The sequence below is a fragment of the Mesocricetus auratus genome, unplaced genomic scaffold (assembly GCF_017639785.1).
Source record: "Mesocricetus auratus isolate SY011 unplaced genomic scaffold, BCM_Maur_2.0 Super-Scaffold_100003, whole genome shotgun sequence".
In the NCBI taxonomy this organism is placed as follows: domain Eukaryota; kingdom Metazoa; phylum Chordata; class Mammalia; order Rodentia; family Cricetidae; genus Mesocricetus; species Mesocricetus auratus.
In genome coordinates, this window is record NW_024429188.1 from 88,207,060 (window position 1) to 88,219,363 (window position 12,304).

A 12,304-nucleotide genomic window follows, 5' to 3' on the forward strand; every position below is an offset into this window, starting at 1 on the left:
TACACAAAGCAGGCTGTGGGCTGCTGATTTGTGCTTCCGAAAAGCGGCAGAGAAGACTGTAAAGTCTATGCTAAAGTCAAGAGGAAATAATGGGCACCCAGGTCCTCCCCCTGAGCCTACTCCTGAGGGATGGGGTAGAGGTAGACCTCACAGCCTGTTTCAGACAGTAGAAGCAGCAGCCCAGCATTTCAGGAAGAATGCAGCAATATGAACGAAATAGGTTCTGGCCACTTAAGTGTGGAATTCTGAGAGAAGCTGTATTCCTTGTATCCATTCCCCAAGGCTGGACAGGAAAGCTCCTTTCTACATTCCTCCTTTATCAGTGTCACCACTGTCCTCAGCGGGACCTTTCCTATGCTTTTCTTAATCTCCTCAGAGCAGTCAGGGCAAACATGTCGACACCACCTTCACCCTTCTAAGAGGAAAGGGGGCCTCTCCAACAGACTATATATATCCTGGAAATGGCTGGTGCCCACACTCAGGAAAAGGACCTTCCCTCCACGCAAGCCTCAAAACTTTAACTTCAACTAGCATTGACTCTAGCCAGCTGTGTGACTTCTATCACTTCATTTCATTGGCCTTGTTTGCCCTATCTGAAGAATGGCTGGTTTAGTGATTCAGTGATGGTGAGACTAAGACTCCTAAAAAGCCTTGTCAAGGTACTTACTCATTTGGTCATCGATGGGAGGATGGACCTTAAAAATGCCTATCTGTTTCCTCCAGGAAATCTTCATATGCACTGGCCACTGGGGAGAGGGGGGTTGGGGTTAATGCCACTGGCAATCCCACCTAGAAGACTAACATGAACTTGTTTTGTTGGGTGTCCAAATAGGGGTCACATCTGGCTGCCTTTCTCTCTTCCCTGGCTTCATTCTTTTCTGATGGTGTGCATTGTTCATCTGGCAGAACAGTGTTAGGGTTTCCTCTATGTGAGTTTCTAATGCATCATGGACACCGCACCTCCTAGAACCCACTTTAAATAGGAAGGCAGCATCACGACTTTGCACGGAGAAGCTAGGGTGTTAAAGTCCGGACAATATTAGGACTGGAAATGATGCTTAACCTCTTGGATCCAGTAGAAAGAACTTAGGTACCTTTGATTTCCTCAGGATCCATCCTCATACAGAACTTATCATATGCTTGTGCTGGGGGCCATTAATGAGGGCTTTTTTTTTCATTTTGGCAGCTCCAAATGACCATTTGCTTTACAGCAATCGGTCTCAAATTTATTTCACCTTGGAGTCTCATGAGGACGCACTGCATGATGCAGAAATAGCATGTAAACTTCGGCCAATGGGTTTTAAGGTGAGTGTGGGACAAGAGGGATGGGAAGGGGCCATACTGCAGAAAGGGATAGGCAGAAAGGGCTGGCCCTCTGGGGCACGAGATGGTAGAGCCTGGGCAGAACAGGAAGAAGGCTCTCTGAATGAGTTGGACAGTGCAGGGCATCCCTTGGTAAAGGGATGGCTAAGTCTGCAAAGGATCCCAACAAGTCTGCCTTCAATTGGTGACCTTCAGGATAGCCTTGTCTTCGTAGTTTTTCAAACTATGGAATCAGTAGCCAGACTTCATGTCCCAGCTCTGCAACATTTCTTAGCTGTATGGTCTTGGGAAAATTAGTTCATTTTTCTGTGTCTAATTCCTTCGGATATAATATGCTTTTATTCAAAGCAATACTAAATAGTGTTGTTGTAGGGATTATACAAGATCATGTAGGGAAGATGCTTGAAACGATGCACGTAACATTATATAACTGTTTGCTATCACCACCACCATCATCATCGCTCTTATAATTTTCTGGGGATAATAGGGAGAGGAATCTGAGAAACATATTGCTGCCCTGGTCATTAAGAATGTCTAGTGATACCCAGGCTTCCTGAGAGCTTAAACGGCTTTCCTTAAGGAGATCTTCATATTGGCACAATGGTTGTGCCATTTTGAATCAATAATACAGTCATTTGATATGTCAGTATGTATACGCCCCCCCAAAATCTAGGTCACATAGGAGAGAAGAAAGACAGGGTAGACATCAAGACAGGGCATACTTGAATACAAAGTACCAATTTCTGCATCTTTGCTTGGCGTCAGGACCAACCTCCTCCACGTGTCTGTATTTTGTGTAGAAGATTAGAACAGGGTCTGCACCTCAGTGTTTGCAAAGTGTGACCAGGGGGAAGTGGTTACACTCTTTGACACACAAGTGCGCTTATTTGTTAAATGTCGCTCTTGCTATCTGCCATGATTGTTTCACAGGTATGCATAAGGGTCAAAGGTGAGGATGACAAATGGAACATTCTGCAAGCTATAAACATTACAGGATCTTGGTTAAGGTCCTCTGTGTACAACCCGAGGGTGAGAAAAGCAGTGTCTTAGACCAGAGTCACTGTGCCTATCTGAATCTCATGGGAACAGGTGTGCTATGAATCCAGAATGATTCTGACGGTAGAAAGACCTTAGTCTAAGCAATACCTTCAATAATTTCCAGACAGCTTCCCAGTTGGTCTAATTAAATACACTCTCTGCAGCAATTTACATGCAAAAATCACACCGAATAGAAGAAATACTACAAAACAGTTTACATCAGTTTAGTTCTGATGTTGCTGCCTAATGCATTTTGATGCTAAACCTATGAAAACATTGGATCATTAGAAGTTTTTCAGATCTAGGAACTTCAGATAAGGCCTTATGAAGTTGGGCATGGTGACATGAGCCTGTAATCCAAGGAAGATCATGAGTTTGGGGCCAGCCTGGAGTATTACAGGGAGCCTATAGTAATTAGAGTAAATCTCATTGGTCTTTCTTGAGAGATTTTTCATGGATAGTGATGTATCAGTGTGTTCTCTTTCCCAAGGAACACATTTACAGCTTAATACAAGGCACCAATGCTTTAAATTGCCATGGGGACAGGCTGTCTAACATGCAAGCCAGGGAGCTGCCTTGGGGCAAGAGGGGCTTCTCTTGTAGCTTTTTTTTCACTGAAAAACTAAATCTAGATACTATGATGGGAAGAGGACTGAGAAACACATTCTAGATGCAATGAGGAAAGAGGTTTCTCCCATGAAGGAAAAATTGGTGCAAGTACTTGGCAGGGGTTTCATTTTCCTACAGTTGAGAGAAAGGGAAAGTTCAGAGAACTCTACTGTCTTGGTGGCTAAAAGGGTCTAATGCATATACCTCGACACTGATTTTTGAATTTCCCACTACTCTTTGGGTGAAATGCCATAAAGGAGCAAATCCAACAGGCAGCCCAATTTCACCCATCTATCCAGGGCTTAATGTCATCCAGTGCAGCTTGCTGGCAGTACAGTTAGCAGTGGGGTAAGCTGACCACCCCGAGAAAGTGGGGTTTCTGAGTTGCTGCTGAGTTGGTTACCGGGAACCCAGAGACCTCTCCAGTTTTCCAGCACTTATCTCCCTAAAGCTGCTCTGCAACGTCCTGCTAGCCTTTCTCCAGAAGGCTACTCTTTGGCAGGAGCAACAAGGGAGTGTGGCAGCCAAGATTAGGATCCAGAAAGAAGTGAGTGCGTGGATAGAAGTCCCCAAGAGATTTGTGGCTGTGGCCACTGCTCAAGAAAGCAGCTTCTAGCCAGGCCCTGACACCACGCCGACTTATGTTAGAAGAGGAGGCAGAGGACCGCCTGACAAGTGACACCTGGGCCTTTTCATTCATACTCGGCACAAGGAGAAGGGAGCACTGTACTCCTTTTTGCTTTCTTGTCCCCCTCAGGATGCTGCTCAGGCCCTTCGAAAGAATTTAGTTCACACTGTAATACGAAAAATAAAAGACCCAGAGACAGATATTGGGGTTCAAGCTTCAAGCTGAAGAACAGAAAATCAAAGTAGGGGGCCACTAGCTCTTACTGCTACCTCAGGCTGAAAGGGCTGATCCTGCTGCCTCTCCTCAGCGTAGCTGGAGAATGGATGCCTCATACTGAGACCTTGCTCCTGTCTTATAAACCTCCCTAGTGCTGGGATTAAAGGCATGTGATCCCAGGTGCTGAGATCATCTTTGTGTGAACTGTTTCTCTAGGACTGACTCAATGGTGTGTAGATCTGGGTGGCCTTGGACTCAGAAATCATCTGCCTCTTAATCCCGAGTCCTAGCATTAAAGGTGTGTACCACCACCACCCAACTCTATGGTTGCTGGGATTAAAGGTGTGTACCACCACCACCCAACTCTATGGTTGCTGGGATTAAAGGTGTGTATCACCACCACCTGACCTCTATACCTTGAAGCTGACCTCGCTTTCTCAGGCAAGCTTTAATAAATCATAAATAATATATCTCTACACATCAGCACTTGGGTTTGAATTCTAAGGTCATAAAACTTCCTTATATCTGTAAAATGTGCAGCTGTAGAGGAAAAGACAGCTCAGTTTCCAGAAGCAAAAGTACTGGCTCACTCACTGTTCAGACTTCTGGAAGGTGGTCTGCTTTTGAGAAGAGTGCCCTGGAAGTCCTGAGGCCATAGGTCCAGTTCTAGATTGCTGCTAATAACCTTTGAGATCAGAGAGGAGCCATAGTCTGTCTCTGAGACCTCTCTAAAAGCAATTGGCACCCTCAGGACACCAGTCTTCCAGACCAGTTCAAAGAGCAAGTCATCTCTGGATGAACATTGAAAACTGAGCTATTGTAGTCTGTGGTTACATGGAAGCTCTGACATGTTTGTGATCTTCAGTTGTGGGGTGGAGAGGAGGTAGTAAGCACAGAGGCTAAGAATATGCACTTTGTATATTATCAGTCTCAGGTTTAAACTTGGACTTCACAGCTTTCTGGCTGTTGTATGTTGGTCCAGTTATTTCTCCGGTTCCCCTTTTGTTGTCTTTAAAATGATCTTCAGAATAGCTTGCCATTGTTACTGGGATGAAAATCAAAGCCTTTTGACAATACTCCACCCACTAATGACTGCTCGATAGGTACTCAGAAATAGCTGTTAATAGTAGCTACGTTAAGAAGGTTACTAGGATGTGATTGACTGCTAATGTTTTCTTCCAGGCACACTTCAGAAAAGCACAAGCTTTAGCCACCCTAGGCAAGGTGGAGGAAGCACTCAGAGAATTTCTCTACTGTGTGTCCCTTGATGGAAAGAACAAGAAAGCCAGAACCGAAGCTCAAAGGGTGAGTTGAGTGACTCAGGGTCAGCTGCCTAGTGGACCCCCACCACTCTGTCTTCTCTAGGGAGAAGGATGAAGATGCAACCCTTTTCAATATTTGTGATCCTGAGTGGGTGGTTCTATGGGTTTAAGGGGCATGAGAGAGATGCCAACTGATTGCCCAGAAGCCCTGCCGTTCTGGTATGTACTATCAAATTGGCAGATCCTACTTTTTTTTGTAGGAGCCAGTGATGAATACTTTGGCTTGAAATCAGTGGTATATAAACCAAACTAAACCAAGTAAGCTAACCTGGGGATGAAGGCTTGTTGAAGAGAGATCAGGACTAGGGAGTGGGGGCTGCTTGCAGCTTTATAACTTTGCTTCGGCAGAATCACACATTTCACCAGTCACACATGGAGGACAGCTCCTGGGAAAGGACGCTGATGCTCTCCACATTGCTTGCCACATACAGAACTCAAATCTTCACCTCTTCTGCTAGAAAACTAAACCCAGTATCTCACAAATGCAAGTCAGAATCCATTATGAAACAATCTAATTAGTTCTTCCAACTACTGGGTCCCAGGAGAATGTAGTTGTAAAACAAATATCATGAGAAATACTAAGAACCGAATTGAAGGGTCAAGTATCCTCATTTGATGGGCTTTGTCATTTATTCTAATATAGTCTTCTGGTGTCTGGAAGTTGGGTGCTGACAGTCTGTGATTGTATTCTTTTCCTGTCCCCATGCACTATTCAACACCAGGCCGCAAGCCCTCTTCCTCATGTGTGATGGTTTGACAGGGAAAGGGAGGAAGAAAGTGCGCAAGAGACAAAACTGGTCTCTGAAGACTCTAGAATGGAATATTTAGCAAAACTAGTAAGGTTGGCAGAGGCTGGACTCTGAATTTTCTGATGCTGTCATGGAATGTGCTGACTGGAAAAATTTTGACCTGGTTTGTGTGTGTTTTATTGAAAAGGGCATGGTTCAGGCAGAATTATCAGCAATCTATGGATCTTTCCTAAAACTTAAGTATAGTCAGTCCATGGTACAGCATTACCTGAGCATTGCCTATGTGCCAGTCACTTGGTTTGTACTTTCTGCAGAAGGTTCCATTTAGTTCCCAGAACCTCACTGTTATTTCTCCCCATGTTATAGACAAGACAGTTAAATGAGGGATCAAAGGCTCAGTGACGTGCTTGAGGCCACATGCCTTTCTTTCATTCATTCCTCAGGTGGCCCAAGAGGTTCTGGTATCATGAGTTGAACTAACCTCTCTCCAGTTTGCTTTTAAGGATGGGCTGTTGTCATTTCTATACTTGTCTGATGAAAGACACAGAAGGCCTAAGTTCCTCATGGAACTTGCAAATTTTAGTGGTTACTATGAATGCCCGGCAATACAAGTGAATGTGTGTTTAAGATAAGTGTTACAAAATTCTGAAATTAATATAAGAATCTGGAGACAAATTTCTGCTGCCTGTTATGGAGCTATAACAGCATTTAAACACACTGAGAGGCCTCAATGTATGTATTCACTGGGTTATTCAGTTTTATGGCTAAACATTTGACAAATGGTCCAGATGCACTAGGTATTAATAAGCCTCCTCAGAACCCACAGCTCTATGTTTTATTTCAACTACAGTTTCTGGACCACCCCCTTTCTTCTTGACCTAGTTGGGGCTTTTTAAGGCTAAAATTACATCAGAATTGACTTTCATTAATGTGGAATGATTATTCTCACTGAAAGCCAACCCTAACTTGTGTTTTCAAAACCATTGAGAAGGCCTACAGAGAGATCTCAGGTAGTAAAGCTAATAAGGGAACTACTGTATTATTTCTGCCTTGTTTCTTTTGATTCTGACTCCTGACTTCCTTTTCCTCATGCTATCCTCTGTCTTTTCAACCTTGAACTGGGTGCTATACAGCCATCCCCAGGGAGACTATCTCAGAAGTGGATATATCCTTTTGGGTCCCTGAGTGGGACTTCTAAGAACCAACATTGATTCCTAGGAATGAGTTAACTCTGAAAGATTATATTTATGACCCTGGGCACTGTGTACCTTCCCACTTTTGTCAACTTATACCTGGAAAGTATGGGTTTTAGCAATGCACGGGAATATAAGCATATTTCTGAGGATTTGAGGCACCTGAGAGCTGGATTTCTTCTTGGTCCCTAGGATCTATAAATGTCTTCATTATATCTGCGAGTGTGATGTATATTTATTAGGCATTTATGTCTGGCTGGACAGAAAGGCTTTTGTGACACACTTCCAGTGCACAGTAAGATGGTTTAAGTTTCAGTGTCATTGTCTATAGAGAATGTGAAAGGACAGGTGGGATCAGAGAGATGGCAATATTGAGGCAAGGCAGCACTTGAGCTGAACTTTAAGCCTGAGTGGGCTTCTGTGCTGGGTAAGTGCGGTTGCACGAAGGAACATCTTGAAGAAACTTCAGAGAAGAAGGAAGAAAATAAAGCAAACTTTGAGTTTAGCATTCTTTCAAATTCTCTTGCTAAACTGACACTTCTGACTATGTAGACTGAACAACAGTGTAGGGCATTGCATTGTCTAGTGGGTCTCCAAACATGGCAGGGTCTACTAGGTGATAAGCATTTGAGTGTATTGTAGAAGCCCATTGACATGTCCTCCCTCGTGGTCTGTCTCTCTCTCTCTCTCTCTCTCTCTCTCTCTCTCTCTCTCTCTCTCTCTCTCTCTCTCTCTCTCTTGGTCTCTCTCTCTCTCTCTCTCTCTGGTCTCTCTCTCTCTCTCTCTTGGTCTCTCTCTCTCTTGGTCTCTCTCTCTCTCTCTCTCTCTCTCTCTCACACACACACACGTGCAGATGGGTAGATAGATAGATGCATACATATTTTTATATGGTCCCTAACCTCTGATGGCATAGGGGAGAACTGAAGCAAGAATGCGGACAGCCAATGGTGCAGCCTGCACTCAAATGCTTATCTTTGACTCCTCGACCCCCTTTGCTCTACTCCCTTCTCCTTTATCAGTGTATCCAACTGGAAGTGAATCTGTATGCCTCTGGGTACTTGAACTTAAGCTGACATTTTCTGTAGATGATCAGGAAGAGGAAGAGGCTTGGAAGGGGAGAGGAAGTCTGAGCTCTGTGTTCTTAACATTTAATTACTCAGGTTCCCAGCTCTGAAGGGATTAAAATCCAGGAGCTATGATGGGGAATAAAAACAGAGAAAACAGCAGCAAGGAACCCAGTGTACATTTGTGGACTTCTCTGCCCATTGAGTTATTGTAGGCTTGACTTTGCATTCTTCAACTGAGGTGTTCTAGTTTGCTTTTCTATTGCTGTGATAAACACCGTGATCCAAAGCAGCTTAGGAGAGAGAGTTTGTTTACCTTACACATCCCAGGTCACAGTCTGTCACTGAGGGAAGTTGTAGCAGGAACTTAATCAAGGCAGGAACTTGGAGGTAGGAACTCAAGCAGAGACCACAGTGGAATCTGCTTACTGGCTTGCGTCTCAGGGTCACATCCAGCATCCTTTCTCATACACACTGGTAACACCTGTCCAGGGGTGGCACCACCCACAGTGTGCTAGTCCCTCCTACATTAATCATTAATCAAGAAATACCTGCACAAACTTGCCTATAGGCCAGTCTGATACAGACATTCTCTCAATTTAAGCATCCTCCTCCCAGGATGACCTAGTTTGTATCAACGTGACAAAAAACTAACCAGTACACGAGGCATCTCTTCTGACTTAACCTCTATGTCTCTTTTGGTTCAGATAGATTTAAAAGCCCCATTGTGGGTATTTCTGCAGAATGGTGGCACCATAGAGGTGGCTCTTAACCTTGACTAAGTAACAAAGGTATCTGCCATGCCTTCTTTGAACCCAGATTCCTGGATCATACATACTTCAGACCTGGGGAGATTGGAACGGGACCCAGGAACTGACATTTTCATAAGCTCCTAGGTGACTCTTTTTTAAAAAATATGTATTTTATTTTTTAATATGTGTATGTGTTTGAATCTGTGCGTGGATATTTGCACATGAGTACTGGTACCTCTGGATGTCAGAGGTGTCAGTTATCCCTAGAGCTGGAGTTATACAGGTGGTTGTGAGCCACCTTACATGTGTGCTGGGGACCAGACTTGGATCCTCTGCAAGAACAGTATGTGCTCTTAATGACTAAGCAATCTTTCTATTCCTCCCCCCACTCCTAGATGATTCTGATGTGTGTTGATGCAACGACCTCTCCTTAGTGTGTCTAGGGACACTGCTCCAAGGCTTCCTCATTGGAGATTTGCCTTGCAAGCTGTGCTCTCTGGTCTCCCATCCCTCCCCCCTTCACCTTAGTCTAGCACCTGTAGAAACTTGAGTAGTGAAGTCTTCTGTTTTATGTCACAGCTTCTCTTTAGTTTCTTTTCACCATCAGTCCCGGGGGATTCTCAGGAACATTCTCCCGATATCCTGAAGCTGTTGGCACCTCACCCTAGATTAAAGGAACACGTAGAGTCAATGGCTACTGAAGGCACCAGTCATAATCTACCAAAGTTGTCACAGGTAAAACTCAACTCACCTAGCTCGCTCATGATGCTTCGTTTGGCTCTTTTGTGGGCACACGAGAAGTGAGCCCTACCTCTTCTACTTTGGTTCCTGAGGGAAAAAGAAAGATGGAGTTGATAATGGCTGTGTCCTTTGCTTAAACTACAACTGGGAATTTCAGGCATAGTCCAAAAGTTTATTTATTTATTAATTTGTTTGTAGACTTGGTCAGAACCAGAAAAATACAGAGATTTGATAGAAGTATAAAGAGATTGGCCCACTTCCCCTAAAGCCCTGTAATTGGGGTGTGCTTATTGGCTTCAGTTTTAGGGCATATTCAATCTGATGACCTTTGAGCACCAGTCAGAGCTTTGTGCAAGGGTAACTCCATTTGGGAAGCAAATGGAGGGGGTTTCTTTTTCTTGCACTATACTTTACACATAAGTAGGCTTCTCGTGCACATTTATAGCAAAGCAGAGGTATGAGAGTTGGGTTGAGAATGAAGACAAGTACTTGTGGTTTTCTTGGAAAACAGTGGAACAGAAGACAGGAGGATAGGCTTCAGGAGCTGGCCTTTCTAGCACAGGGTAAGTGGGCAGAAGTTGGAGCTCAAAAGCACCAGACTTGAAGCAAGGTTTAACACTGAATTCCTGGGCACCTTTGGGGAGCGGTTTCTTCTCCATTTGTGCCTGAAGTTCCTCACTTGTATATAAGCCCTGGATGCTTACATCTTCCCAGTTTTCATCCCTGCTCTAGAGAAGGATTAAAATGCAAGGTGCCTGAGTTTTCTTGGTAAAGGCAGGACTTGCAGTATCTGCTGAAATCAGAGAGCCATCAGTGGTCATTAGTACATGACTAAGACAGCTAACACTAGGCCCCAGAGCCTGGAGTGGGGACTTCTACTTGAAACTCAGTCTGAAATGAAAAAAAAAAAACAGAACCTCTGGCTTTCCAGTGTGAGCAGGCTGGTGGGGGGTGGGGGAGGCAGTGAGCGCATTTCCACCCAAACTTTGTTTTGCAAGGCCTTGGGTTCTTATGTGGACAGTGTGCTCTGGGCTCATGGAAAGTCAAGGCTGGAGTGTTGTTTAATTTACTACTTGAAAAGCACTGAACATCCAGGGCTATAGACTGAGAAAACCCACGTCCTCTCCTTTCCTCTCCACTTCATTGTTTCCTCTTGCCTGTGTCCACTAGAGTTTCTGGCAGGAGTAGAGGGAAGCAATGAAGATGAGCATTTCGCTGTCAAATATGGATTTGTATTACAGAGAGCAATCTGTATAAGCATGTCTTCCGAGTTATTTCTAGTTCCACTTTCTAATATCCTTCTCCTGGACAAAGTCCTCTTAAAGGCTAGAGACAAGCTATTATGCCAAATTATTTTTGTCTCTTTTTCAGATTTTTCATTCAAAATTGAGGAAAAGGAATGGATTTTTCCCTGTTCCTTTGATGACAATAGCATATAGCTCTGGAGCATGGGTTGCTTCGACAGGACTGTACAGAGCTGGCCCAAAACCTCACCTAAAGTCCTTTGAAAAATGGCTCTGAATGACAGCGAGGGTGAGAGGAAGTATCCAGTAACAGGATATCCCCTCACAGACTGCTTTGATTTCCTTACAGAGCACTGGGGAATGGTTTGGGTTAGGAGGGAAGAGTGCTGCTTCCCTCATAGTCCCCCTTCACCCCTGCCCGGGAAGCTTTTCCTCCATGTGCCTTTTGTCCGTGCTTAGGGAAGTGCACTAACTCTACTTAGGCTAGGCATGTCATTGACATAGATTAGATGTGAGCAATACGTCTCATGATTGCCCCTCTGCTGAGTTGTGTATCCATTGCGTGTTCAAGAGTGAAGATTAGGGTTATGTTGCTTTCTCTTTGTCCCCTCGTGGTAAGACAATTGGAGGACAATATTGATCTCAAGTAGTTCTAATATCTGGCTTTTTGTTCATCTAGGAAAATCCAGAGCTTCCGCATTGTTCTAGTCAGGAGGAAGCAGCAGCTGGGGGAGAAAGCAGCAGCATGGAGAAGTCAGCTCAAGTAAAGGTGGGGAGTCGAGAAGACAATGCGAGAGGTCAGGAAGAAGAGGAGGAGCAGGATGCTGCCTCCATCAGGACCGGCAAATGCCAGGAAAAGAAAAGGAACCGCTGCCAAATTGATGAAATTCAAGAAGACATGGACGTGCCTAATAAAGTTTCCAAACAAGGTACTAATTGCACCCAGGGAGAAAGTAGCTGAGTGCAGATGGCTGGGCTCACTGACATACGTACTTACCCTCTGTCTGGGGTCTCCTCCGGCTCTGAGTTCATGGCCTAGCTCTGGCACTTTCCAGCTGTGAAATCCCAAGGGTTGCTGTGGGGTTTCCGTGAGACTGTACAGGGTATCCATCACACTGAAAGTGTTGCCGTAAGATAATTAGCATCCATAGTCAAGACATCAAGGCAGGCATCAGTTGATGTCATCCCATGTTTTCCATCATGTCACTTTCTTCCAGGCTAACCATTTCCTGCCCTCACCCCTGGTCTGGGAATATAGGATGGAAGAGGTGTGGTCAAGTTTCAGTTGTGTTCTGAGAAGCAGTAGCTATAGCTTCCTATCTTTCCAAGAGAGGTTGGCAGCACCAAGTGTCAGCTTTGAAGACATGGCCCAGTCCGTGGAGCCGCCACTGCTGCTGCTGCTGAAGGACATGCCTACTTAATTGG

The 12,304-nt window shown here is 44.6% G+C and overlaps 1 protein-coding gene across 2 annotated transcripts in view; it reads left to right on the forward strand.

The window, feature by feature from the left end:
- Lonrf3 (LON peptidase N-terminal domain and ring finger 3) overlaps window positions 1-12,304 on the forward strand; it is a 39,533-nt gene that overhangs the window by 2,519 nt on the left and 24,710 nt on the right. The window contains exons 2-5 of one of the 2 annotated variants that reach the window (XM_013122802.3): window positions 1,187-1,305; window positions 4,997-5,119; window positions 9,474-9,629; window positions 11,559-11,808. In XM_013122802.3, coding sequence (XP_012978256.1) covers window positions 1,187-1,305; window positions 4,997-5,119; window positions 9,474-9,629; window positions 11,559-11,808 — 648 coding nt within the window. The remainder of the gene's footprint in view (window positions 1-1,186; window positions 1,306-4,996; window positions 5,120-9,473; window positions 9,630-11,558; window positions 11,809-12,304) is intronic. The other variant, XM_005083136.4, reaches the window with a different exon arrangement.